General features: G+C 55.3%; 1 protein-coding gene across 4 annotated transcripts in view; it reads right to left on the bottom strand.

Annotated features, from left to right (window-relative positions):
* Positions 1-26,732, bottom strand: part of ITPKB (inositol-trisphosphate 3-kinase B) — a 123,668-nt gene that overhangs the window by 12,845 nt on the left and 84,091 nt on the right. For 2 of the 4 annotated variants that reach the window (XM_054467889.2, XM_063671697.1), the window contains exons 3-8: positions 20,311-20,410; positions 18,795-19,008; positions 13,544-13,748; positions 11,153-11,254; positions 9,082-9,153; positions 6,267-7,669 (exon numbers count right to left, since the gene is read on the bottom strand). In XM_054467889.2, the coding sequence (XP_054323864.1) occupies positions 7,409-7,669; positions 9,082-9,153; positions 11,153-11,254; positions 13,544-13,748; positions 18,795-19,008; positions 20,311-20,410 (954 nt within the window). In that variant the 3' untranslated portion in view covers positions 6,267-7,408. The other 2 variants (XM_054467900.2, XM_063671700.1) reach the window with 2 other exon arrangements.

Raw genomic sequence — 26,732 nt, 5'->3', positions numbered from 1 at the left:
TATAAAGATTAAACAACTTAGCTTTAATCACCTGGTATGGTGCCTGGCACAAAGCAATCCTTAATTGCTACTGGTTGCCATTATTCTCAGGCAGGAGTTGGCAAACTTTCTCTGTATAGGGCCAGATGGTAAATATTTTAGGCTTTGCAGCCGCGCGGTCTCCGTGACAACTACACAATTCAACTCTGCTATTATAGTACTAAAGCAGTTACAGACCAAACATAAATTAATGGCATGGCTGTTTCCAATAGACTATTTAGGAAATCAGGTGGGCCATATTTCTAAGGTGACACCTGTTCAGAAGCTGGGCAGTTAAGGGAGTGGAAAAGAGGGGGCCAGGGGCCAGGCAGGTCTCTCATGCACAGAGATGTCACACACGAGAGAGAGCAGACAAAGGGGCCACTCGTCCATGATGTCTTACTGGGCAGGTTATTACAAGCCAGGGCCCGTACACCATCTGGGCATTTACCAATGGTCTTTAGAGGCTGGGGGGTGTCCGTGGGTCCCTAAATTTGTACATAGAATCATTTGTGTACATGCATATGAGTTGTTCTGGAGAGATTTACAGCTTCCTCTAAATTATCTAAGGTATATGTGACCCAAAAGGTGAAGAACTACCATGTTAACACAAAAGACCATCTGGACGTCAGTGAAGACCTCCCTGAGATTGTGGTGCCCTAGCAGATGTGGGGAGGAGAGGTCACAGGGCTGACCCGGCCCACAGCTGCTTAGAAGCAGGAGTCTCCCAGTGCCTCTCCCAGGGTCTTCCCCTCATCATCAATTCTCAGACTGGTTCGAGGAGTGTTGTTCTGGTGTGCCCTGGTATGGAGACGGCCTCCTCTCACCAACACTGCTGAGCACCCCCCAGTCAACCTACCGTGGCACCCCACGGAGCTCCTTTATTCTCAGCTTCTCTCTCCTACCCAGACCAGAATTGGGGGGCAGTCCCATGTGACCCCAGCCTCCTGCCCAATTGAGTAAAAGGGTGAAGCCCTCAGTCGAGGACATACAAGGGACAGAGAGGACCGGCAGGGGCTAGGGGCTGGATGGACGCTGCCTTGCTGGTGTTTGCTGGAAAAGGTCCCATCCAAACTTAGTTTACACAACATGCCAGACTGCAGCCACCCAGCCATGGCCAGTACGGTGCCTGTGGTCTTGGAGCCACATCACCAATGCTGCCACCACCGCAGGGACACGCTATGGGGATGTGACATCTGTGCACAGGCTCAGGGGCCCCGTGGTTACTGGAGAGGCTGATGGTGCCACCCCAGAAATCACACCCTCCGGGAGACAGAGCCAGCGGGAGCTGGCACAGATATTTCTATCCCTGCCTCCTCTAGGAGGACTGTCCCCAGACACGGCAGTTCACGCAGTGTCTCTGAAGACATCCCATGAGACTAAGGAGTCAATCACACTTGTTGCCAAGCGGTGGCCACAGTGACCTGTTTCTAGGGGGCCCAGGCTAAGGCAATTGGTGCCAGCAGTGGTCCTGGGAAGCAACTGGTGACTGATCATCCAGGTTTGCAAGGACACAAATGGGACAGCTGGTCTCCTTAGAAAACAGACCGAGGGGTGGAATTCTGCAGTTGGATGGCCCACCCATCTGAAGACAATAAAGGGCTCCATTGCTGGACATTAATTGGCACCTGCAGAGCTGGTTGCTGTTGCATCACCAACAATATCATGTTAAGTGAAGGCACAAAAATCTGAAGGAAGCATAGTTACCACATGCCAGCCTGCAGAGAGCAGGTGCAAAGGCCCTGTGGCTTTCGTCATCTGTACTCACAACCTATCACTTCTCAGAGTGATGATAAAGAAAGGATGCAGCTGGGCGCGGTGGCTTACACCTGTAATCCCAGCACTTTGGGAGGCTGAGGTAGGATGACTGCTCGAGGCCAGGAGTTTGAGACCAGCCTATGCAACAAGGTGAAACCCCATCTCTACAAAAAATGCAAAAAAAATTAGCTGGGCGTGGTGGTGCATGCCAGTGGTCCCAGCTACTCAGGAGGCTGAGGTGGGAGGATCACATGAGCCCAGGAGATGGAGGCTGTAGTGAGCCATGATCGTGCCACTGCACTCCAGCCTGGGAAACAGAGGAAGACTGTTAAAAAAAGAAAGAAACAAAGAGAAAGAGAGAGAAGAAGAAGGAGGAGGGAAAAAGAAGAGGAAAGGAAGGGAGGAAGGGAGAGAGAGAGAAAAAAGAAAGGAAAGGAAAAGAAAGGAGGGAGGGAGGCAGGAGGAAGGGAGGAAAGGAAACAAGAAAGGAGAAAGGAGAAAAAGGAAGGACCTCCACCTCCAAATAAAGAATTCTGAGTTCTGCAAATGAAGCCCCCAGCAATCCAGAGCTAGGGAGAGGCCTAAAGCAAAGTGCACGGTAGCAGATGGTGAAACCATCACGATGTGTGGCAGGGGCTTCGCCCCCAAAGGTCTTTTCTAGATGCCCCAGCCAAGCAGCCATGAACTAGTTCTCCAGACCCTCCCTGGGCTGCTACCGTGTGCCAAGTCAGGGGCTTAGAGCCTGGGATCTGGGACAAAGATAAGACAAGCTCTCTGCCCTCCAGACACTGCTCCCCACACCTCCCCACCACCAGTTAGGAGGACAACAAAACTGGTTTTCAATCAAGGCACATTCTAGATTCAAATTCCTGCTCCCCACTTAGGGCAAGTTGCTTCATCTAAACCTCAGTTTCCTTATCTGTAAAACAGAGACTATAAATCTTTGTTCAGGGAGTTGATCTGGGTAAAATGCGAACTCCGATGGGCACGTTCAGCCCCAGTCTAGCTTAGAGTAAGGCCCCAGAAGCAATCGCTGCACCAGAGACCCCCCCTACTTGGGGACAGTGCTTCTTGGTTGATGTTCTAGTCTCTGAGCTACTATTTCAAAGTTTCATGAGGGTTGAAAAGACTCGTTTTGGAGATGGTTGATATTCTTTACAAATTAAAATGTTACCCAATCTGACACCCACTCCCCTAACAGCCCCCATGTGGGCCCTCTAGCTTTCTAAGACTCCCCAGCCTGCCCCTCAGCCAGGTCTCAGGGCTGGGGGCCAGAAGGATCACACCACAGACAGCGCTGGTCTCCAAGGCTTTATTCAGGAAGGTTTGCATCTGTTTGACAGGCACTGTGCAGGGGTTTGTAACAGTTCAGTTTTCTCCAAGGTCCCATGGGGAGAGGGGTGCAGAACAGGAAGAGAGCCTCTCGGCAGGCGGGGGGGTCCTCTCCTCCAGAACAAAAGGCACTGAGGAGGTGAACACCCCAGAGCCAGGGGCTGGGTTATATACACATGGGGTGGACGGATGCAGAGAAACTCAAAGCTAAATACAACTGAAGGATGAAAGAGTCCATCTTATAGGGCCAGGGCTGCTTCTGGGCTCTTTCTACCAAGTGGGAAAGGAAGTTCAAAACAAAGGCAAAGCTTTCAAGGAGAAACAAGAGTCCAGCCTTTCGGTCTTAGTGTTCTGTGCAATTTTAAAACCCAACAAAATAAATATAACTTAAAAATGTCTTACATGACACTAAAGGCAAGCCTGGGAAAAGCAAGCAGTTGAGGAAACCTTCCGAGAATGCTAAGCAGTGCTGAATGCCAAGAACTCGCGGGGCCCCCCAGAGGACAGGGCAAGAGGACCCTGCGCCCATTCACCTGGGCACAGGTGCACAGTTTGTCCTGCCTGCTGGCACCTGCACTGCCAGGACCCAAGGAGTCCCTGTGGTGACGAGGGCTGGGCAGGCACGGTCTTCCAGGCTGCCAGGGCAGGGGTTCTGGGAGATTCCATTTCACAATCCATCTATCTCACTGAGACAAAGGGAAGGGCCAGATGGCAGGGAAGCAGGTGGCAAAATGGCTTGAGAGACAGAGTAGGTGTGGAAGAGAACTAGCACAGTAAATACAAAAAAAGAAAAAAAAAACAGAAAACAAAAACCTTAAGTAACAGAATAACCCTAAAATGATGCTATTTCATACTACTTTCACATATTTAATGTAACCCACAGCCAAGTATTGCCAATAAGAGGCCCTATGGGCCTCCTTTAATAAGCACATCATTTGCATATTAGCACATTGTTTGCAAACAGCTGGTGTCTGCCTAAAGTGCTTGGAACATTTTGTTCTCTTAAACAGGTCCCCTGTAGTTTTCGTTCATATCATGATTTGCTTTAGCAGACTTCTTTCACAGATGGAACGAGGATAACTTTTGGCCAGTCCATAGTCATAGAATCTTTACGTCTGAATTAATGATGCCCCTGCCCTGCAAATGGCTGAAGCACAGACCACCAGGGTCCCTTCTAGCCCAAAAGTCACTATAGCTCCAGAGGCCCAGAGTTGACTTTGGCTCCCCAACGCCCCCGTCCTGCCTGCCTTCCAGATCACATGCTGCCACGAGGTCTCTCGTGCTCCACCGGGTGCGTGTGTGACCTTTAGCAAGTCGGCCCACACAGGAGCTCACCACTGTTTTAAACAAGAGCCAGGAAGTTTAAGTGATTTCCTTTTTTAAAATCTGTACTTATATATCCTCATGTGTCCCACCCTCCACCCCCAGCAAGTGTCACTCACACTTCCAGCACAAAAGGGGAAATGTACATGTCCCGTGGGCAGGCTGACAGTTCCCCAGAGACCCCAGGGCGGTGGGGTGGGCAGTGGTTCCTCCAGACACACACACCTTGGTCCATAGTCTCCCTCTGTGTCCCTAGCTCCTGGACTCTCCCAGCTCCTGTACCTCTGACAGCAAAGGAGTGGGTGGCAAGCCCCAAGGAGCCTGGGGCACAGAGCTGGGGGTTTTGTTCTTAAGAAGTCATGCAAATCTTACATTCCCTTCCATAACAGACTCACTGGCTTTCAGTTAAAATTGGGCTTAAACAGGTTCTCCACGAATCTTCAAAGGCAGAGACTTCAGGAAGAGATGCCTGGAGCACGTCCTGGCATCCACCACATACCCTGCAAGATACCCACACTACATTGGAGAAGCAGGAATCTAAGCCCTCCAGGCGGTAAGGCTTATTTCAGAGGCAATAACAAATGATGCCAGGAGGCCACCGCGGCATCTCTGGAAGCCAGAAGCCTGCCTTCTTCCTGCCTGGCGCAGACCTGAGCTCCTCCCCTATTTCTGTATCTGCAAGGGACTCTGGGCCCCATGACAGGAGCCCATGTATGCAGGCAGGGTTGACCAACTAGCACCAGGTAGGCGAGGGTCGAGAAAAACGTGCTCCTCCCTGGGGCCAGGGCCCAGAGACTCTATAGGTCCCATCTTCCCCTGGTAGCACCCTTGGAGCTCAGCATGGCAGAGTGTGCCTTCTGAACTCATGGGTTGCAATTCCAAATGGCACAGCTTCTGCTCGTCTCCTCTGGGAAGGCCTAGATCAGAGAACACAGCCAAGCTGGCTTCAGCCTTCTCCTGGCTCCCGGGTCTGGCCTGGAGCCAGCAGGTTTCCATACCAGATGGGTGGGGGGCCTTGCCTGAGCAGCCCTGGAGAGGCCACCAGGGCATCCCTGAGGCTGCTAATCGGAAGACTTTTTGCTCACAGTCAACATGTGGCTCCCCGATGGTTTTGTGCCCCAACTACCAGAAAGCCCTGCTCCCAGCCAGGCACCAGGAACCTGGCCGGCCCCCTGGGCTCTCCTGTGGGGAGGCCCTGGCAGAAACAAGGCTGTTTGGCAGCACTCTAACAGCACTGGCCGCCAGGGGGCAGCAGGCCTCCGCAGGTGGTCGGTCCAGGCTGGTGCTTCCTAGGGGGCTCCCAGAGGCAGGGCTCATCTGGTAGGGTCCCCTCAGCAGCCACGGACCCCCTCCAGCTCGACACCTGACCCACCTCTCGGACTGGGCATTTCTCTTCTAGTAGGTGACCCTCTCTACAAAGAGCAGTGTAAACACCACCTCCAAGCCCTGAAGTTAGGAAAATGACTAGAAACTCTCATCTCTTCTACAAAGTGTCTTGTAGTGCAGTTTGGGAGGGTCAGTCAGGTGTAAGTGAAGGAAAAGTTAGGAACGAGAAAGGAAGCACAGGAGGAGGAAAGGAGGCCCAGGCGGGGGCCAGGGAGGGCGTGGGCAGCTCAGGCCAGTGGGGCATCCTCGGACATCTCAGTCAGGATGTCGATAAGGTTATTTAGCCCCGAGAGGTAGCCATCCTCCCGGTTCCCCTCCTGCCAGGGGACGTCATGCTGCAGGGTCTGGCCCTCAGGCAGGGGCGTGGTTTTCCCAAAGTCGATCATCCACACTTTGGCCTGTTCCTTCTTGTCGTGGATGAAGAGGAGGGAGCTGCCAATGACCTGAGGGGAACAGGGGGGTGAGGGGTGAGCTGAAGCCCCGGCCTCGCCCTCCCCACTGCGGCCTGGGTGACCGGGTGGGGAGGCTCGCTCAGGCCGGGCAGTCAGGCGCCTGCAATTCCAATCCCCATTTTCAGACAGGCAGCAGAGCCGGCCAAGAATGGCCATGCCTGGGCAGAGGGCATCGGGTTCCAGGGTCGGCAACCACCCTTCTGTGTGGGCAGCAGCAGGCACCCCTTCACCCCCTGACTCTGGCCTGCACACTTTCCACTCCTTCCCTCCCTCTTTCCTTCCTTCCTGCCTTCCTTCTTTTCCTTCCTTTCCTTCCTTCCTTCCTTCCTTCCAGACAGGGTCTTACTCTGTCGCCCCAGCTGGAGTGCAGTGGTGCAACCTCATCTTACTGTAGCCTTGATCTCCTGGGCTCGAGCGATCCTCCCACCACAGCCTCCCGAGTAGTTGGGACTACAGGCATGCGCCACCACGCCCGGCTAACTTTTTGTTTTTTTATTTTTGTAGAGACAGGGTTTCACTATGGTACCCAGGCTGGTCCCAAACCCCTAAGCTCAAGTCATTCTCCTGCCTCGGCCTCGGAAAGTGCTGAGATTACAGGCATGAATCACACTGCACCTGGGCAAACTTTCCACTCTTTCTAGACCACAACCAAACCTGGGGCCTCGCTCTTCCGCCTCCTAGAACGTGACTCCTCTCAAACACTCTGGAGGGAATCACAGTGAAAGGGAAGGTGCCCAGGAGGGTCCAAACTCTCCCGGGGCGGGGGTGGAAAAGAACCCGTTTCAAATGCACACAGCACCCCCACCCCAGCAGGACAATCCCCGGCAGATTCAGGGTGGACAGACCCTACAGGGCCTTCCCAGCCTGGCCCAGAGACAGTGGGCACCAAAGAGCCTGCCCCTCCTGGGTGAGCTCAGAGCCTCTGCATGGGAGCGAGGCGCTTTCGCAAATATGGCCACACATACCCCTGCGTCCCCTCAGTGGGGCCAGAGGAAGGCCGGGGGCACAGAGAGGGCTGCGGTGACATTCCAGCTTCCAGCAGTGCAGGGCAGGTGGGGCCCCTGGCGAGGCTGAGCCCAAAAAAGGGGCTTCCTCTTCCCAGGTGGAAAACAACAGACCCGAGCTGATTTGGCCTCTTTCTAGACCTTAAGGGAGACTCCAAAAAGTGTAGAACAAAATGCTTTTCCAAGAAATAAAAGCAGAAGTGTTGAAGAACGGTGGGAATGGCTTTGAGACAGAGCTCTGTGGCCTGAAGTCCTCCCAGGCTCGTCCCCTGGGGTCAGGCAGCCAGGCAGCACCTCCATCCTCCAGAGAGGCAGCTGGGGCAAAGGGGGCTCTGGCAGGTGGCACAAGGATGCTTCATCAAGTGGAAAGGAGAGGCCACAGGAGGAGCTGAGGATCTGGGGGACGAGGAGAGCAAAGAACATTCTGAGAAGGACTGAGTTCCCTGCTAGGGGCACGGCAAATCCCGAGTCTCCTCTCTGGGTGTGCCACCCCCTCCTCAAAGCCATCCTCTCCAGGTGCCCCGCAGGGAATGACATCCAGAGCAAGGTAGACCATCTGCCTGAGGAGGCCTGGTGGTATAGTTTTCAGAAAGATTCACCGCCCTGCTGGGTGCCCCAGGGCTGACTCTATGAGTTCCTCCTGCTGGCTCTGCAGCCTTCTCTGTGGACATAGGCTGAGGCTGAGGCCACCTCCATATAAGACCCCATACAAGAGGGCCTCCACAAGAGAGTCCCTATGAGAGGGGCTGCTTTCCTGAACCACCTACACAGCTGCAGGGAGCCGCAGGATCCCACTTCACACCCACCCACCCATGGGATTAGCCAGCCCCAGGAGTGCAGCTGTGTGTTTGTGTGTGTGTGTGTGTGTGACTGGTAAAGGCATGCATGTTTGTGTATGAGTGGGTGTGCACACAAAAATGTGTGTGGATATATGAATACATGAATACATGTGTGTGTTTGTATATGTATGACTTGTGTTAATGTGTTGTATGAATGTGTGTGCATGCATGTGATTGTGATTTGCATGTGTGTGAATGTGTGTGTGATTTGTGAATGTGTGTGAATGTGTGTGCATGTAGGGTTTGAGTGTGATCTGTGAATGTGTGTGCATGTAGGGTTTGAGTGTGATCTGTGAATGTGTGTGCATGTAGGGTTTGAGTGTGATCTGTGAATGTGTGTGGTACAGGATTGATGAGTGTGGGATCTGTGAATGTGTGTGTGAATGTGTCATGTGGCTGGGGACCTGGACTCCCCATGTCAGGGTCTCATACCCCTCCAGGGAACCTGCCGACACCTCCCAGAGCCTCTTTCAAGTGTCTCAGTTCCCCACCTGCTGCCTGCTGCCCCTGCCAACCAACGTGTGCAAAGTTGGGAGGTTCCAGCCCTGCAGGAGAGTGGCACCTGAAGACCTGCCTGCCCTCCTCAGGGTCTCATCTAAAGATGTAGGTGGTGGTCGGGGGGTGCCCGGCTACTCTAGCAGCTCAGAGAGCTTCTGCCCTGAGACCACGGGGTGTGTGGGATAGAAGTCCTGCCACTGCTGCCCAGAATGAACAAGACTCTGGAGCTGGAAGGACAAGGGAGGAGAAAGGGGGCAATAGCCAGGGGTCTCAGGCAGGACAGCCCGTGTGGTCACCCCAGGGAGCATTAAGACGCAGCTCCCCCGTGCAGCGAGGGTCTGGTCCCTGATGGCCTGCCTCTGGCTGCACCACCCTGAAAATGCCCGATGCCCCGGGCTTCTGGAAGGAGAAGGAGAAGGCCTGTTGGCACGCGCAGCATTCTGCTCAAGAGGGCAAAAGCCTAGTATCTACCTCGTGGCACTTGAAGAAGGGAGAAACTTCTAGAGTGGTTCGAATGGCCTTCAGCCGGTCCCGATAGGCGATCTGGGAATAGAAAGAGGACCAGATTTTTAAGCACTGCGTGGGGAAAGGGTGGATTTTAGCCCATTTAGCTCATTAGAGTCACAGACTGTAGAAATGGCAGTGACCTTACACCCTGATCACTTATTCCAAGCTCCTTATCTACAAATGAAGAAACTGCAGCCTAGAGGAGGGGTTGCAGCTGGGCTCCGCTCCCGCCCTTTCTCCCACCACCCTTTCTCCAGGAGCAGGTGGTGCCGGGAAGGGCAGTATCAGAACACCCATGCGGCCTCTAGTGGTTCCTCCTGTGAGTGTGCTTTACCCTGAATGCCGGACATCTAGAGGCAGCTTCCTGCGAGCAGGGCTGCTATGGCGTCTTTCTCAGCATAAATGTCAGTACCTTTGACTTTTGAAAGGACAGGGTAAGAGAGAGAACCACAAATATCTCTCCCAGTGCCCTCTCCATGGAGCCCTATAAACTCATGTCAAGCTTTGCTGGCCTTGGGGGTGCCCCACCTTCCCCAGAAGCCAGCTCTGTGGGTCTCACCCCCGGGCTGCCTTGGGAAGCCCGTCATACACAGGTACACAGAGTTCCTCAATGCCTGCTGGAAAGCAGTGACAGCTGGCAGGGCCAGCAGAGCAGCCCCCTGCAGTCTTCAGCACCAGGAACAAACCCCAGGCATAGGAGGCATGTTCCATGGTGGCCACTGCTTAGGGGCTGAGATCCTCCCCTGCAGGGGACTCAGGAACTGGAGGACTTGGGCTACGAAAGAGTCAGGCGCATTCCCCCTGCCTGCAGCCTCAGAGCTTGCCAGGAGCCAAGGGAAGCCTCCTCAGCTGGAAAAGGAAGATTTCCCAGTTCCAGCCGGTACTGAGTCTCCTTGGAGAAACGGCTGCCTGGTCCGCCCCCACTTGCTCTGCAGCTGCTGTGGACTGTTCAGAAGGTGCCATTCACAGGGGCTCCAGGGCCCGTGTCCCAGATGTGCCTGGATCTCTGACTGTCCCAGGGAGCCGTGCACTTGGGGCACAGTGGCACAATATTCCCTGACTCAGCTGGAAGGGTCAGTGCTCTGATCCCAGTGGGCAGAGCATCTATGCAGTCTGCGAGCTGCTGCAGCAGCAACACACAAGACAGAACTTTGTCATGAACCTGTACAACTCACACTCCTGGACTCGGAGACAGCTCACCAGCTCTCGCTGGCAGGGGGCAGTGTGACCTCGGGCACACAAGATGGGGACAAGCAGGTCTACCCACAGCAGGTCTGCTGTGAAGATTTGCTGCACGCTTGGCATGACACCTGGCAGGCAGCGGGCACTGTTCTCTCTCTCAGGGCATGGGAAATGCTCTCTGGAGCTATGGGGCTGATGGCTAAGGGAGAGTCAGTGAGTGTCTGCCAAGCTTCCCCGCCTACCCGCCGCACGCCAGGGACAAGCACATCGCCTTCCTCTTTACTTTCCAAGCAGAAGCCTGGGGCCAGGATGGATACAAACCTTCCTGGGTACTAACTTCAGTGCCCTTGACTTTTTTTTTTTTTTTTTTGAGACAGAGTTTCATTCTTGTTGCCCAGGCTGTAAGTGCAATGGCAAAATCTCAGCTCACTGCAACCTCCACCTCCCAGGTTCAAGCGATTCTCCTGCCTCAGCATCCCAAGTAGCTGGAATTACAGGCATGCGCCACCACGTCCGGCTAATTTTTGTGTTTTTAGTAAAGATGGAGTTTCACCATGTTGGCCAGGCTGGTCTCAAACTTCTGACCTCAGGTGATCCGCCTGCCCCGACTTCCCAAAGTGCTGGGATTACAGGCGTGAGCCACTCTGCCCGGCGTACCTTTGACTTTTGAAAGGGCAGAGTGAGAGAGCCACAAAAGTCTCTGCCAGTGGCCTCTCTACAGAGCCCTACGAACTCGGGCTGGGGTGTGCTGTCTCTGGGGGTGCCTTGTCCTCCCCATAGGCACCTCCAGAGTAGACACAGTTGTCCCTTCCTGGCTGGCTGGAGAGACCCTCTCTGGAGGTGCCAGACTCACCAGGATGTTATGGTTTCCTTTAGTGAACTCTCTGAAGGCCTCGGTGACCTGCTCCCTCGTTTTGGTCTTCTTGAAGTCCCGGTTCACGGTGCCGTCTTCTTTCTGAGAAAGAGAACACCCCACCCAGGAGGGAGTCAGCAGGGACCCTCAGGCAGAGACTGTTCTCACCCACCCAACACCACAGAGCAGGCGAGCCCCATCTGGACCTGGGGCAGGGCCAGTGGAGGCACCCAGGTGTCCACGTATGGCACATGGAGGTGGCGTGCACAGCAGAGGGGAGTCTGCCCTGTGCCCAGACACAGGAGAACACAAGAGGGTGGTGCTGACATCCCCAGACGAGTGAACAGTGGTAGGAAAGGCCTGGAGGTGTGAAGGGCATCCGGGCCGAGGATGGAGGAGCATGGCCCGGGGCTGGCCCGTCCTGAGTGCAACAGCAGGGCCAAGAGAGAGGGTCAGCCTCGACTTCCCACTCCGGGGCCCGGGCCCTGGAACTGGTGCCTGGAGGTCGTCCCTGCCCGCCAGAGGCAGCTCCCCTCAGCAAAGGCAGGAGAGACTTGCTCCCGCCCCGAGCTCAACTTGACCTCCTTTATAATCTACCATCTCTTCTTTCAGGTTTTCTAAAAGCCAGGATCCAACACAGCCCTGCCCATCTCTGCTCCCTCGCCCACCCTACTCCCATCTTCTTGGTCCCAGCACTACCTCTGTTCAGTGTCCTGGGCCCTCAGGTGGGACTTTGCTTAACTATGAGGAAATCTGTTCTTTAGGGACAAAGGGTAAGAAAGGAATGGTCCGCCAGGAGCCAGAAGTCCCAACAGTGGGCCGTGTCTGCCCTCAGGCTGGAGAGTACTTCAGCTGTGTCCTCACTGTGGCTGCCTTCGACAGGACTGGCAGGACCTGGGACCGAGGGAGCAGCCCTGGCTGCAGGACGGGCCGAGAGCCGGGGGCTGTGGGCAGCGCACCCCAAGCAGAGCCTCTTGGCTAAGGGCAGGGCAGGCAGGTGATGGTGAAGACAGCTGGCTTCTCTCTGAGTGGGAAGACAGGCTGTCGGCTGTTCTGACGGCTGGACAATAGACAGAGACCAGAAGCACATCCTGCTCGAGAGGGAGAGGTGAAGGGAAAGTGGATTGTTTCTAATAAAGAAAGGAAAGCGAGCGTTAAGGAGAAGGCGGAGGGGTACAGAATTTGCATCCAGACTCAGAGCTGGATGCAAAAAAGAGGGAAGGGCTAGTTTCAAAATACGAAGAAGGGGGCAAATGCCTTTCTCAGCCCAGAGCTCACAAAGCAGCTGTCCCAGGGGAAGGTAAAAACTCCCCCACATGCCACCGCGGGCAGCGAGCCATTGACAGCTGTGGAAGCTACGTCTAAATGCCATCTGAAAGGAGGCTGAGGGGACCCTCCCATCAGGACCATCGGCTGCCCAACCCTGACTCCAGGCTGGACACTGGAGATGATGCAGACCATGACTGGACAGAGAATGGGAGACCCGACAACCCCACAGGGACCGCCATCTGCTCGAGAGGGACAGCTTCTGAGACCCTGAGGGGCCGGCGCCCCAAAGCCCGGCTCTTGCAAATTTAACAGCAAGGGTGCACACAGGGGCCCAGGGACAGGGAAATCAATCCAGACAGTCATCAATCCAGACAGTGCCAGTTCCCCAATTTATTCTGGGGAAAGTAAATCAACATTTGAACATAATCATGTATAGGAAGCTTCTGCGTGCCCATAGCCAGAGCTAAGAACTTTTCTGCCAGATACACATAGATACAAAGGGATAGAAGGGAAAGAGCCATCATTTTGTAAACCACAAACACAAAGTAAATATATTAATTAGGGGAAAAATTACATTTACTTATAAAGTTTGTCATGTTGTTTCTTTGGGGCTTATGTTTCTATTTCTGTTCCAATAAATATTTTGAAATTAAAAAAAAAAAAAAGAAGATCGAAGAGCAAAGAGGAGAGAATGCAGTTTCTGAGGGACCCTGGCTCCAACATCAAAGGCGGTCAGCATGCTCCTCCCTTCCCCGAATTGTCTGCCAGTCCTGGTGTGCAGCCACGGCAGAATGAACCAGCTCCCCCACAGGCATCCCGCAGGCAGCTCTCGCCTGGCTCTCGGTGCCAGGCACCGTCTGGGCTAAATGGAGAGTCCTCGGCAGAGGGCTGACAGCTGGGCAGGGCTGGAAGCCACTCTGCTCTGAGGCCTGAGCCCCCTACACAGCCATCCCACCTGAGGAATAGGCTGATGTCTCCAAATGTCTGGCCTTGGGGCGGGCCACCCACATTCTGAGCCTGTGCCTGGAGAAGCTTACAGCTTCCAAAGGGCCCTGAGAGAAGCCAAGCCCCCTGAGGTGGGCACCGGTGGGGCCCGAGGCTGCCCTCACTCGCCGGCCTCACCTTGATTCCCTCGATCCTGAACCCCAGGGTGGCCGTGGAGCTGATGGTCTCCCGCCACTGCATGTACCGCGGCTTGGTCACAGCCCGCTGTGCTTTCTCCTCCTCGGTGGGGGCCTCGGGGTCCACCTCGATCATCTTCTGGTACATGTCTTTCCGCAGGCTGGGCTTCTTCCGGGCCTTCGTGAGCTCCTCCTCCAGGTAGGTCCTACGTGGGAGGGAAGGCGACATGAGGGCCGCGGCCTGGGGCAGGGCTCACCAGCAGCTCCTTTCCCGCCTGGTGGATGAAGGTTTGGGGCGTGTGTTGCCCGACAGCTGCAGTCAGCTCAGCGCCCTGAGTCAAGGCACGTCTTTCCAAGGGGACAGCAGACTCTGTTCCAGCTGGGGCTGGCTCTAATTTTTTTTTCTTTTTTTTTTAAGACAATTTTTTAGTAGATGAGGGAGTCTCGCTATGTTGCCCCGGCTGGTCTCAAACTTCTAGCCTCAAGTGATCCTCCCACCTTGGCCTCCCAAAGTGCTGGGATTACAGGTGTGCACCACCGCCCAGCCTGGGGTTGGCTCTTGATCCAGGAGAAAAGGGGCAGCCTCACTGAACTGGACTGCCTTCACTTTCACTCCAAGCCCGTCGGCTGGCCTCACAAAGCCCAAGGAGCTTCTCCTCGGGAGACCCCCACAGGAACCAGCAGAAGAAGGAAGATGGAGGCAGGGCAGCAGGGGGGGGTCGCGGGTGGCTTGTCCTGATCCTGCTGCTACGGTGGAGCTGAGAGAGGGGACTAGGGGCAGGGTCTACTCAGGGCCCCACTGTATCCCCTTGGCTGCCTCGGCCCTTCCATAAAGCGAGGGCTTCCAAAGCCAGAACCTGTCCTGGTGGCAGAAGTCGTCTGTCCTCAAGCCCCCATCTCTGCTGCTCTCAGGCAGCCTGGAGGCTGAGCCTGCCCATAAGTATCTCTGGCTCTTTCCAAAGAGGGGAAATCTTCTGGAGCACAAAGTTCAGGTCAGAAGGTGGCCTCTGAAGGGGTCCCAGTATGGATGGAGAAGTCCGTATTGTGGGGGAAAGGCAGGGGGCTCCCTCAGCCTCTGCTCATCCCAGAGACATGCCTGGCGCACCCCATCCCATCGACACCAGGCCTCCTCATAGGTGAGCCCCCAGCCCAAAAAGCCTGAGAAAATGCTTCCAACTCAACTGCCTCATGGCCCTGGCCTCCACACGAGCAGCTCGAGCTGAACTGGCGGGGGCCACCTAGACACTGGGGAAGGTAACAGGGGGAGGGACAGCAGAGCACTTGAGCAGCCGGGGGCTGAATCACTGGCCCTGAGCTGCCGGGACACACCACCTCCCCCAGCACACACCACCTCCCCCAGCACACACCTCTGCGCTTCTACCTTCTCCAGAGCAGAGGTGGGGTGAGTCATCCCACCCCCGCTCCCCTGCTCTCCTTTTAGAGCCCCAGTCTCCCTACACAACAGGCTCAGAGGCTGCCCACAGCCCTTGAGGAGGCAGAAATCAGCAGTGTCAGTTGCAGGATGGGGAAGTTTTCTCCCCTTTGCCCTGTGTGGGTGGGAGCTGCGCACACAGGCCCCGCCCGCCTGCCCTCCACCTGGCCCTCCACTCTTCCTGTATCTGTCTCCCAGGCCTTGTTCCAACGCTGCCCACCTACTTCTCCAAGTTGATGGTTTGGGACCCAGAACAGACTAAACAAAAACTACAGCGTGTTAAAAATGACAGGCTTTAGAAACCACTGTATTAATTGAAATTTGCACAGAAAGAAAAGGGAAGAAAAAAACAAATCCTTTGGGTGTGAACTTAGGCCTGGCTGGTTAGGACGTTCCAGGAGGTGATGAGGGCTGGAGGGGGAAGTCAGTAGCTTTGGGTTGGGCCCTTGCATGCACACACACCCATGTGTGCACACACACACACGTGCTCATGTACACACAAGCACATACACGCGGACTCCTGTGCACCACTGCACACACACAGGTGCACCCATGCAGGACACGCACAGAGCACACCCCTCACATGCAGAACCAGGTCAGTGGTGACGGGGGTGCTGAGGCAGGGGCTGCGTGTCCATGTGTGTGTGTGCCGTGTAGAAAAGGGGCAGCCAGGCTGGGGGAGGGACTCCTGAGGGTGCTGTAGGGGCCCGTATGGTGGGTGGCTGCACTTCTGCAAAGAGCTCTCAGCACCTCCTTAAACAGGAAGCAGACCTCAATGTGAAATCCCTTTTCACATGGACTTTCTCCAAAAAGGGCCCCCGTGGCTCAAAGCGGGCAGTCACTCACTGCCCAGGAGAGGAAACGGGCTGGGGGGAGATGTCCACAGGGGGTGCCAGCTGGATGGTGGGGCGGGAGGCCCAAAGGAAAGTGAGGCTCAGCCCCTCCCCACACTCCCCTGCCTGCCCGAGACAAAGTCGAAGCTCCAAGCCATGCAGGGAAGCAGAGACCTGCTCGCCCACTCACAGGACGCTGGGGGAGGAGGGGACTCAAGATCAGGTGGAGGAAGTGCTCCTTTGAGACAGGCCAGCCCAGGGAGCCAACAGGTGGCAGATAAAAGCCACCCAGAGCTCCTAGGTGCTAGGGACGGGCTCTCACCTGCACTCTCCAGGCCCCTGGTCCCGACGTCAGGAAGACAGTGTTGACTCTCCAGGACAAGTCACAAACCGCAGAGCATGCCCCAGAGCCACTGAGCACATGTCAGTGGGAGCCAGAGTCTCAAGAAGCCCCGAGGTGCAGACACCACCAGCAACTGCATCACATTCTCCTTAGTGCCACCCTTCTGTCCCCACCATGCCCAGCATTGTTTGGTGACCGGCCCTTCCCTTTCTCTGTGACATGTCTCAAACTCTCTTGCCCTGGGACTCAGCGTGTGAGGTAACCCTGGGCTCCAGCCTCCTCACCCTGTCATGGAAAGGCCACATTCTGGAGGTGACCATGAGCAGCCAGTCTTGGGAGAGGCCCTGCAGCCAAGGGTTCTGGATGAACGCATTTGGGGGAAGGCACAGTCCACGGCCCAGATGGAACTAGCCTGGCACCCCAGGGAAATGCCATGGAAGCTGGGTCCCACACAGCCCCCTTGGGAAGGGCTGGGCTGCAGCTGGGGGCCTGATTTACAGTCAAGCAAGCCTGATGCAGAACTGCACCAAGCTGCTGCCTGGCTGGGTGGCCCTGATGAGTCACTGAACCTCCTGGTGACAGAACCCTCCTGCTTACACTGGAACATGACCCATCTCCCAGAATGGCGGTGAGAACGCAATGGGATAAATAATGGAAGCATCTAGTGCAGCCCTTGGAACAAGAAGGGTCCTTAGGATTTGTGTGCAGGAAAGATCGGGCTGGGTGCACCCTGCTTCTGGGGAGACCTTCCTCTTCCCCTCCACACATACTCCTCTCTCATCCTCTTCCCTCTGCCTGTCAAGATGGGTTACATGGGTACCAGCCACGGTCACTCTAGATCTCTCCTGCGAGCACTAGGGTGCAATCAGAGAGAAGCTGCGGAAGTCAAGCGGCTGGGTGGGGGCAGCCCTGGGGCAGGAAGCGGGGCTCCTGTCCCCAGCAGGAGCAAGCAGGTTCTGGGGCAGCCTGGCTCTGTGCTTGGCTGGCTGTGTCCTTGGGACAGCCGACTTCCAGAAATGCCCAGCCAGTGTTCTTCACACAGGCCATACTTTTTGGACCAGGTCTGAGTGGACACCACTTGGATTATTCTCCGTGTGGTCACCTGCGAAGTCCTGCTGCTGTCTGGGTTGGAAGGACGGGCTGGGCCTCCCCTGAGAGGACACATTCTGGTGCACCAGGGGATGCCATCCTGGGTCAGAAATCAGAATCGGGAAAAGCAATGGCCTTGGGCTGGCTGGGGGGGTGTTCTGTCTCCTCTCTGCCCTATCCCAGGTCCCTGCGGGCTAAAGATAGTAAGGAACTTGGATGGTGGGAGGGAGGTGGCCAGGGATGGCACAAGAGCAAAGAGTGGGGCCTGTGCTTCTCCATTCCCCATTCTTTCCCTGTGAGTGATGGCAAGAGATCACAACAGTTGGTGGCAGGGTCTGATTTTAGGACAGAACTCCCAGGAGGAGAGAGAAGGAAGGAAAGAAACGCTGGCTGGCTTAGCTCACTTCTCTCCTGGCCCCTGTCTCTGTCTCTCTCTCTCACACACACACCCCTCTTTCTCAATGTGCTCTTATGAGAAATAATCCGGTTAAACCAGTCACAGTGGACACAGCCTTCTGCTCTGAGCTCTGAGTCTCCGTGCCTGGCCTCCCAGATAGCCCTGCAAGAAAGCATGGAGGGGCCTGGCATCTGGCTGTCCAGCCTGGGTGCTGCAGCCAGGGCCAGGCCCACAGCATGAGCACCGCACGCTGGACACCATGGGGGCTGACAGCCTTAGGGAGGTTCACCAAGCCTGCACGGGGAGAAGGAGCCGTGCTGTGGATGACTCAGGGTGGAAGGGCCGCAGTTTGAGAGGTAATGAGAAAACCCGGCTGCCTAAAACTGAGCCCCGAGATCACAGCAGCCGGCCTCAGGCATCCCTGTCTGCTCTCTGCCCTGCCTCTTCAAGCCCCCTCTTCCTTTCTCCTCTTCCCTGGAGTCCTCTCCAGGCTTATCCCCTGGGCAGGTGTCAGGGTGAGCCTGAGCCCCTGTCAGGAACCTGGGGGTGGGAGCCAGTCCTGCACACAGGGCCAATGACTGCTCTGGGCTCACCTTGGGCCCTGCGGTGCCCTGCCATGTGGGTTTCTTGAGTTCCGTCAGGGGCTTCCTCCTCCTCTTAGGCAGATACAGGTCTTTTTTGGTAAACCAGCATGTTCTACTAGCCACTCTCTCTTCCCACTCACCAGGGCTGGGGAAATGGAAAGACCTCGATTCCCATCTCCCCTGCAGCTCACACAGCAGGAAGTCACCATCCTGCGACCTCCCTACCTCGTGCTCCCCGCACCCTCAGCGATCCCACCTGAACCAAGGGCAGCTCTCTCTTCCTTCCCTCTAGGGAGGCTCAGAACCCAGCCGGTGCCCCTTTTCTGGTTCCGCCAGCCCCTGGCTTCTGCTCACTGGAGAAGGAAAGGGGCCATCATGGGCAAAGCCCAGGTCCGGGAACCCTCTGCACATAATGGGAGATGCCTGGGGATGGGGAGGCTCTAATTGGTCCAACAGCCTCCTCAGCCTGCCCTTGCACCTGTGAGGCCTCTGGGAAGCCCTGAGTGCCGTGCTGTGCACCTGCCATGTGGCTTGCACTGAGGCAGGCATGTGGGCTGCGAGAAGCCTGGCTCACCTGATCCCCATCTTGCAGTCCATCACACAGGGCGAGTCGAAGTCGGCCAGCAGGTCGTCCATCTGGTTGTAGCGCTCCCCGTCCTTCACCACATCCCCGTGGTAGGCAGGTACGAAGGGCCTCAGCACATCCACCATCAGCCGGTCCAGGCAGCGCTGCTCTGACTCACAGTGCTTCTTCAGGATCCTGCCATTGGCAGCTGCCTTGAAACTCCCTGCAGAGCAAGTGTAGAAGGTTCTTGGTCCCCGGCTATAGGTAGCTGGCAGAGGCACCCTCCCTGGCACAGGGCCTGGGCCTCCCTGGGGATGGCTAAGCCTGGGGCTGAAGGTGTGCCTATGTCCCTGCTGTGGACTGAGCACCTTAACGGGAGTGGGTTCAAGACCCAGTCCCCCACTCACTAACTGTAATTCTGGGCTGGTTCCCCAGCTTCCTTGACTCCAGACTCCTCCTCACCAGTGTTCCCTGCTGGAAGGGTACAGAGCTAGGTGAGAGACTGAGGTGCCATGAACCAGTCACTCTTTAGTGTTGCTATTTTCATCCTCACCTCCATCATCAGCCTTGCTTCTTGGCAACGAAGGTGTCTCCTGGCCTCAGTAGAGAAACCCTGATTGGACAGGATTCAGAGCCAAGGTGGGGAGATACAGCAGGCTGAGCAGCTGGGGGGTCTAAGGCTCAGCCCACCTGGGCGGCACTTCTTCTGAGCCAGACCAAGTAAGTATTCACACAGGCTGTCCATCCATGTGCCTTGGGTTGGGCCAGTGTGGCCAAGGAGGTAAGCGAAATGCGGGACCCTGTGCTGGCCTGAGGAGGACCCACAGGCTGGTGAAGTCACAAAGGCCAAGTCCACAGGCAGCCCCTGACATGTCTCCAGATGACAGTGCTTTCAGAGGGTCCTACGTGTGGGCTAGATGGCTCTGGGGCCTTGACTCCAGATGTCCCTCCTCCCCGGCACTGCCTGGACTCAGCTCCTGGCCACCTTCCGCCCAACACTGCACATGGCCTTGTGGTTATGGGGTGGCTTGGCTGCATCTTTCACCAGCTGCAGGCTCCCTCGGGGCAGAAACTATATCTCCGTTAATACCGCAACCCCCAGGACCATGACAATTTGGGCACACAGTAGGTGCTCAATGAAGGGGTTAGCTTTGCCTCTTTGTCCAGGGTGACAAATGGCAGGTAAGCTATAAAGACTGATGGCTTCATCTGTCTCATTGAATACAAAGGGAAGAGAGACAGAAAGAAAGAGACTGGAAGAGACAGAGATAAGAGCCAGAGACCAAGGGAGGGGAGGATGCATGTTTTGGAGGAAGGGGGTGACACAGACTCCAGAGAGGTCAGTTGTCTATGGCATTTACAAGGCACTGGTAAGGCCGCAGCCTGCAAGTGTGGCTGCGATTTCAGACTAGAAAGTCTCAGAGGGAACTTGCTCTGGGGCTTTGATCCCCAGAATGCAGCATCCAGGGCACCTCCCCAGAGGGTTGAGCATCATGCTGGGAAAGTCCAGGAGAGCTGTGTCTACCTGCGTGTCCTGCCAGCTGGATCCAGGGGTACTTCTTCTTGAAGGACATGACAAAGGGAGACCAGTGCACCATGTTTTTTATTTTCCTCCATGATTTGCTCTAGAAACAAACAAAAAGCTCTACATTAGAAAGACAACCACTAATTTCTGGTTAGGACAAATTCAAAGCAAAGGCCCTCATTGCCTGTGGCCACAAGATGGGAAGGGCCCTTGGCGGGCTCCGAGGACATTGCCACCACTATCACCTATGCAGCATATGGTGGGAGGTGGCTTTACCCCATTTAACAAACAGCCTGAGCAAAATGCTCAAGGGAACTCCCCTCGTCCCAAGAGCAACAACCCCTCCAAGGAAGGCTGGAGAGGAGAAGGCTGGAGAGGACACGACCACCCAGCCGCACCACGTTAGTTCATATTCAATTCATAGATGCGGAGGCAACAGAGGCACCTCTTGCCTGCGAGTGGTTTGAAGAGAGACTTTAAAGGAATTCCTCAGAACAGAACCTGCACCGATGGCTTCAGGTCACACAGGAGGGAGCAAGCCCACAGCTCTCTCCTCTGCACCGCGCTCCGCCCTCTCAGGATGTTTCTTCAGTGAAAACAGCCAGGGCTGAGAGTGTGCATGTGTGTGTGCATGTGTGTGTGCATGCGTGCATGAGTGTGTGCATATGTGTGCATGAGTGTGTGCGTATGTGTGCATGTGTGATATGTGTGCATGAGTGTGTGCATGTGTGCATGTGTGTGTGCATGTGTGTGCATATGTGTGCATGAGTGTGTGTGCATGTGTGATGTGTGCATGTGTGTGATGTGTGCGTGCATGTGTGATATGTGTGCATGAGTGTGTGCATACGTGTGCAAGAGTGTGTGCGTGTGCATGTGTGTGCGTGCATGTGTGTTTGGGGAGAGCAGGCCCTTTGGGCAGAAAGGAGAACTAAGGTATATTGAGCATCTTCTTATTTTATTTTCTCAATGAGCATGCAAGTCAATTCTTTCTATTTCCATCTGGTGGAGCCTGAGCCTCAGAGAGGTAAATGACGAAGCTGGGATTTAAACATTCATCTATACAACTACTTGAAAATAAATAAAATTCTTTTCTTCCCCAGCAAAAAAAAAAAAAAAAAAAAAAAAAAAACACCGTATTTTTAGAAAAAATATCCTTAAGTGAACTTTAATAAGAATAGGCTGCGGAGTTGAAGATCAAGTGTCCCCAAAATACACCCATCCTCAGGGGGGTGATGAGAACCTGAATGAGAAGCATTGTGAGTTCCTGAGAAAGTGGATCCCAGACCACTAAACCAAGGAGAGCAGAAGCCATGAGGCTTGCAGAGGAGATGAGGGTGGTCCCGCCTGACAGGGGGACACGCTGAAGATGTGGTCCCCACTCCTTGCCCCGAAGCGCCCAGCTGCAGCCCTCAGGGGTCAGTGGCGGCTGCTGGGTCCCCAAGGTGAAGTCAAGGTGAAATCAGCCTCCTTTTTTTTTTCTCTCTTTGCTGAGACTCAGCCGCTTCTGTCATCAGGTTTTCAAGTTAAAATCTATTTAAGGAGAGGAATTCTTCCTTACTAAACCTGGCAATTTTTATCCTCATCCCAGAAACTCTCACCCCACCGCCAAGACCAATTCTATTCTTAAGAGAGGGCAGCGCCCCACAAGGCCATGTGACAAAAGGGCCAAGGCTTTACTGACAAGGGTGTTTTTCCTAGATCCTTCTGATGGAGATCGCCAAAGAAGGCTAAAGCCAGCGGAGGCATTTCTTATCTAAGCACCCAGAAGGCTGCATAAACAATCAGGGCACACAATGCATGAGGGCAACAATGGAAAAACCTCATTACACAAGATGAGCCCAGCAGTGGCTCATAGGGACGCCCCTGCTCAGGGGGAAGCCATTACGGTGGGTCCAGGGGGAAAGTGCACAGCCGGTCACCACCTGTGGGTCACATCCCCTCAGCAGAGCTCAGAGAGGACAGGGGCTGACAGGCTTCTGGGGTGGTGTGGGAGGAGGGGAGCCCAGAGTGGTCTCAATCCAGGGCTCGCCCTAACCCATGCCATATCCCCATCAGGGGAGAACCCACATCGCACTGTTTCACAGTCCCTCTTGGGGTCTCAGTTTCCTGTGTCCGATGAGGGACAGACAGCTGGTATACCAGGCTCCTTGGATGGAAGGACACTCCAGGGCCCTGGAAAGTGACCTTCCCTCATCCCAACAGCAATGGCCCCTCCGAGGAAGACTAGACAGGGCTACTCTCTCAGCTGCAGCGTGCCAGTTTATATTTTATGTATACAGGCGGAGGCAAATGAGCATGCATGGAGGAAGGGTCCCAGGACCCTAGAAGGCAGCTCACTGTGGAGAAGGAGGGGGCTTATGGAGGCTGCACCCACCAGAGACAGCTGGAGGCCAGACTCAACAGAGAGAAAGAGAAGACTACAGCTGGCAGAGGGAGTGTGGGGACAAAGGCCCGGGGACTGGGACCGGGAGTGGTTGGGAACCAGACCTGCTATGGGCATGGGGGCTGCAGGCAGAGGAAGACAGGTGAGCAGGCGAGGCCTCGGGAGAGCGTGGGGTGCTGAGGCAGGCCAACCTGAGCCCGAGTCCCGGCTCCCCTTTTCCTCCTCAATGACTGACCTTGAACAAGTTCTTAGTCCTCGTTTGTAAAAAGAGCGACACACAGATTCCCGTTCTCCCAGGAGATAAAGCTGTCAGGAGATGTGGGTACCGGGGTGTCTGTGGGAGGGTCTTTAGCCCTCTGTGTTCAAGGAGGGGACCCAGGTGTCTCTGAAGTTACTTCAAGAATGGTCAGTCCTGTGCTAGGTGGAGTTGCCGGCCTAGGTTCTGAACAATAAAGACCTTGGAGCCTAGGACAGGGTCCTGCCCACCCTGTTGGGGTGCAGCTCTCCAGAGACCCACAAGACACAGTGAGCAGGAGGCCTGTGACCCAGGAAGGTGAACAGATGCTGGGCGAGACAGTGTGGCTTAGCCTCTGCAAGGCCATTTGAAGCTAAGAAACTTCCAGTTCTTGGACTTCTCCCAGAGGCTAAAGACCAGGGGTCCAGAAAGGAGGAGGTGCTCCAGGGTGGGGGTCTTCTGACAGTTCAAGGGATCCACAAGCCTCTCACATCGCTGAACTCTGACGAAACCAGCACTTTTACTATTTGGTTCCCCTCTGCCCACACCTCCATTTCTTCACCATGAAAACAGGTCCCACATGGCCCTGAGAGTCCCCCGATCCCAAGGCTGCTCTGCCTGGATGAGGGCCGTGGAATATTCCACTTGTGAGAATGCCATGCACTTGCACTGGAAACCTCTTTTCTCTCTGCCAGTAGCAGCACACCGGGTTTCCCCGTGATTTTTAAATAGCAGCACCCAGGCAGTGCCTAATGTCACTGCCAAGCAGTAAACAGAAAAAGCCATTTCCAGGTCCAGGCTGGGGGAAGGAGGGCTGCAGGGTGACCCCAACCACCCCAGCCCAGCCCCTAGGAGCAGAGATAAACTAAAGGATGGGAGGAGATTCCAGAGAATCAATGTCCTTGTGATGGTCGGGGAGACCACAGCACCTGCCTCAGGAACCGAATCCACTTCAGGCACACGCCGCTTTCCAGGAGCGGATAGGCTAACTAACAGCCCTCCCTCCAAGCACTGGCTGGAGGAAGCCCCAGTCCTCAGAAATGGACTCCAGGCCTCATCCCCCAGATAAGACGGGTAACAAAGCAAGAAAGGAGGACAACCCAGAAGAATCCCACCCAGAGGGGTTTATCCCGTGCTCCTCCAGCCCTCCCCTGTGGGAGATATTCAAGAGTGAGCTCTCCACAGCAGCCTCTGTCTCTTCTCTGTCTGAAATCAGACCCAGTCCCAGGTCTCCAGCCTCTCAAGCCGAACTCTAGAAAATACAAAAGTGGCCTTCAAATGCCTTGAACGTGGTGTGGCAAAGGGTACCCGGTCCCCTGACCAGGGCAGAGCTGGCCACCTGCTCCTGCATCACCTCCCAGTCATCAGGGGAATCGAGATGTCCCTTGTGGACCCCTCCCGGAGTGCTCCCAAAGCTCCCTATGTGTGGCAGGTCCCTGCTGGCCTCCTGGGGCTGTGAGCCTCTCTTTGGCAGACCCGGGGCAGGTGGCCAGCTGACTGTGGCCAGCTCTGCTGTGACCCTTACTTCCTCACACGCAGATGTGGGGCCGGCCTAGCCAGTGGATGTGCTGTGTTTCTTCCTAAGCTGGCTGAGTAGTACTGTGCAGGGGGACTTGCTGCTGGCCGGCATTGCTTTTGTCATCTCTCAGGGAAATAGGAGGGCCCATTTCTGCAGGCGTGCACCAGTACCATGGCACGGTGTGCGCACTCATACCTGTTACCACTTATGGGGCTCTCACTATGTGACAGGCCCGGGTTAGAGAATTATGGCCTTGTTCCTATGTTCTAGTTAGGATTATTTTCTCCATTTTACAGATGAAAGAGTCTGAGGCTCAGCAAGTTACTTCCCCAAAGTCATCCCATTCTATGCCCTGTCAGTAGGTACCATGCACATGGGGAGCCTCCAGCCAGTTCACCCACTTCCGTACCTATCAACGAGTGAGGGCCCACCTCCGAGTGCCCCTTCCAGTCTTGAGACAGCAGGATGAGGGGACAAGAGGCAGAAGACTGGGCAGGAAGGATAAGAGCAAGATTCCTCCAGGGCGGTTCCCCTGGACAGCAAGGGTGCCAGCTCAGTGAAGTTTTCTGGCTGCCCCATTAGCAGAGGAGCCCAGGGCCTCTGGTGCCCCTAATGCTGGCCACCGAAACCGCAGATACATCCCTCTCTGGGGCTGCTCAGGTGCCACTTCCAGTGCAGCTGTCAGATGACACAAGGTTTAAGCTCTCCCACGTGTCAGATCAGAGCAGCCAGACACTTCTAGACTCTGTGGATGGAGTTCTGCACTTGTGATGTTCTTGGGGACACTTCAGTGGAAAGGAAAGCACCACGATGCAGGGGTGCCCCTGGGTACGTAAAGGGCAGTGGAGTGGGCTGGAGACACACGGCTTTTACTTTGATTCTGGACGGGATGGTTAAACCAACTGAAGACCAGGCATGATGTCTTTCAGGTAACCCCCGGCCTCACAGGCTTGGATGCGAACCAGATGGGGAACTCCCTAGGTGGCTGCGCTCCTGGTTACATGAGCACTGGTCTGAGCTTTGCTTAGCTGCTCCTCTGCAGGCAGGGTGGGCAGTGCCTGCTGCTGACATTTGTCACACCTGCCTGTTGCAACCTGGACCCTGCTCTGTAAGAGAGTCTCATGCTGAACTCCAGAAGCACAGGGAAAGATGGAGCTTCAATTCACTCAGAGAAATGTGGAAAGAAAGGATCAGAAAACAGCCGGACCAGGGTGAGGGAGGGGTGGTGGTGGTGGTGAGGGGAGTGATTCTTTAAAACTCAGGGAGGCCTGGAGACCTCTGGTGTGGTTTTGTCCCCTGACACCCGACTTGAAAGAGCTAAAATATTCAGAGAATGTGGAGAGAGATTTGTAGTGGGAGGGAAAAAATCTGACAACAAAACCCCAACCATCTTTGCGCTGGAGGAGACAGGAAGTCAAAGAGGAAGGGAGCTTGAGGAGCCAGCAGACAGCAGCCGCATTCCCCTGCAACAGAGAGAAGCCTGCCCCAGCTCCCGATTCTGCTCCCCACATCACCTGGGAGTAGGAAGCCCTCGCCTTGGGGAAGCTCAGGGCACGCCACGTTTTGTCTCCCTTTTCCTCTTCCCCTTTTCCCAGAAGTTCCTGGTCTGAAGAGCAGATGGGAATCTACTCCCTGGGGGCCAAGGCCTACATAGAACGATCTCCTCCTGCTCAACACACAGAGCCATAAAACAGACCCAGGATTCTGTGGCTGGGGGTGGGGGGGAGCGGGTGGAGCCTTCCTGCGCAAGCAGTTCCTCCTCCCCACCTCCAGCCCATCCTTGGAGCTGCCCCGAGCCAGTGGGGCTGCCTGGGGAGGGTCTGATTTCTGTGTGTTTTTCTGCAACAAGTTCCAACCCTCCCGTGATGCTAATGGTTCCTGGGCGATGCCATCCTCCCCAGGTCCTTCCCATCAGGCATCCTTAGTCATGCTGTACGGAAACACTGCCTTCAACAAATCAGAGGGCAAACGGGCGTAACCTCCAGGTCTAGCCTTTGTCGTTCATAAAGCAGGCAAAAAAGGACTGCTGGGGGCAGGGGAGGAGGAGGAAGGAGGAAGAGGAAGAAGAGGAGAAGAGTGAAGAGGGGGAGGAGGAAGAGGAGGGAGGAAGAAGAGGAGAGAGAAGGGAGAGCAGGAGGAGGGTAGGAAGAGGAAAGAGGAGGAAGAGGAGAGGGAAGAGGAGAGAAGGAAGAGGAGGAGGTGGGGAGGAGGGGAGGAGGAAGAGGAGGGGAAGAGGAAGGGGGGGAGGAGGTGGGGAGAAGGGGAGGGGGAAGAGGAAGAGGAGG

The sequence above is a fragment of the Pongo pygmaeus genome, chromosome 1 (assembly GCF_028885625.2).
Source record: "Pongo pygmaeus isolate AG05252 chromosome 1, NHGRI_mPonPyg2-v2.0_pri, whole genome shotgun sequence".
Lineage (NCBI taxonomy): Eukaryota > Metazoa > Chordata > Mammalia > Primates > Hominidae > Pongo > Pongo pygmaeus.
This window is presented reverse-complemented; position numbering and strand designations above follow the sequence as displayed.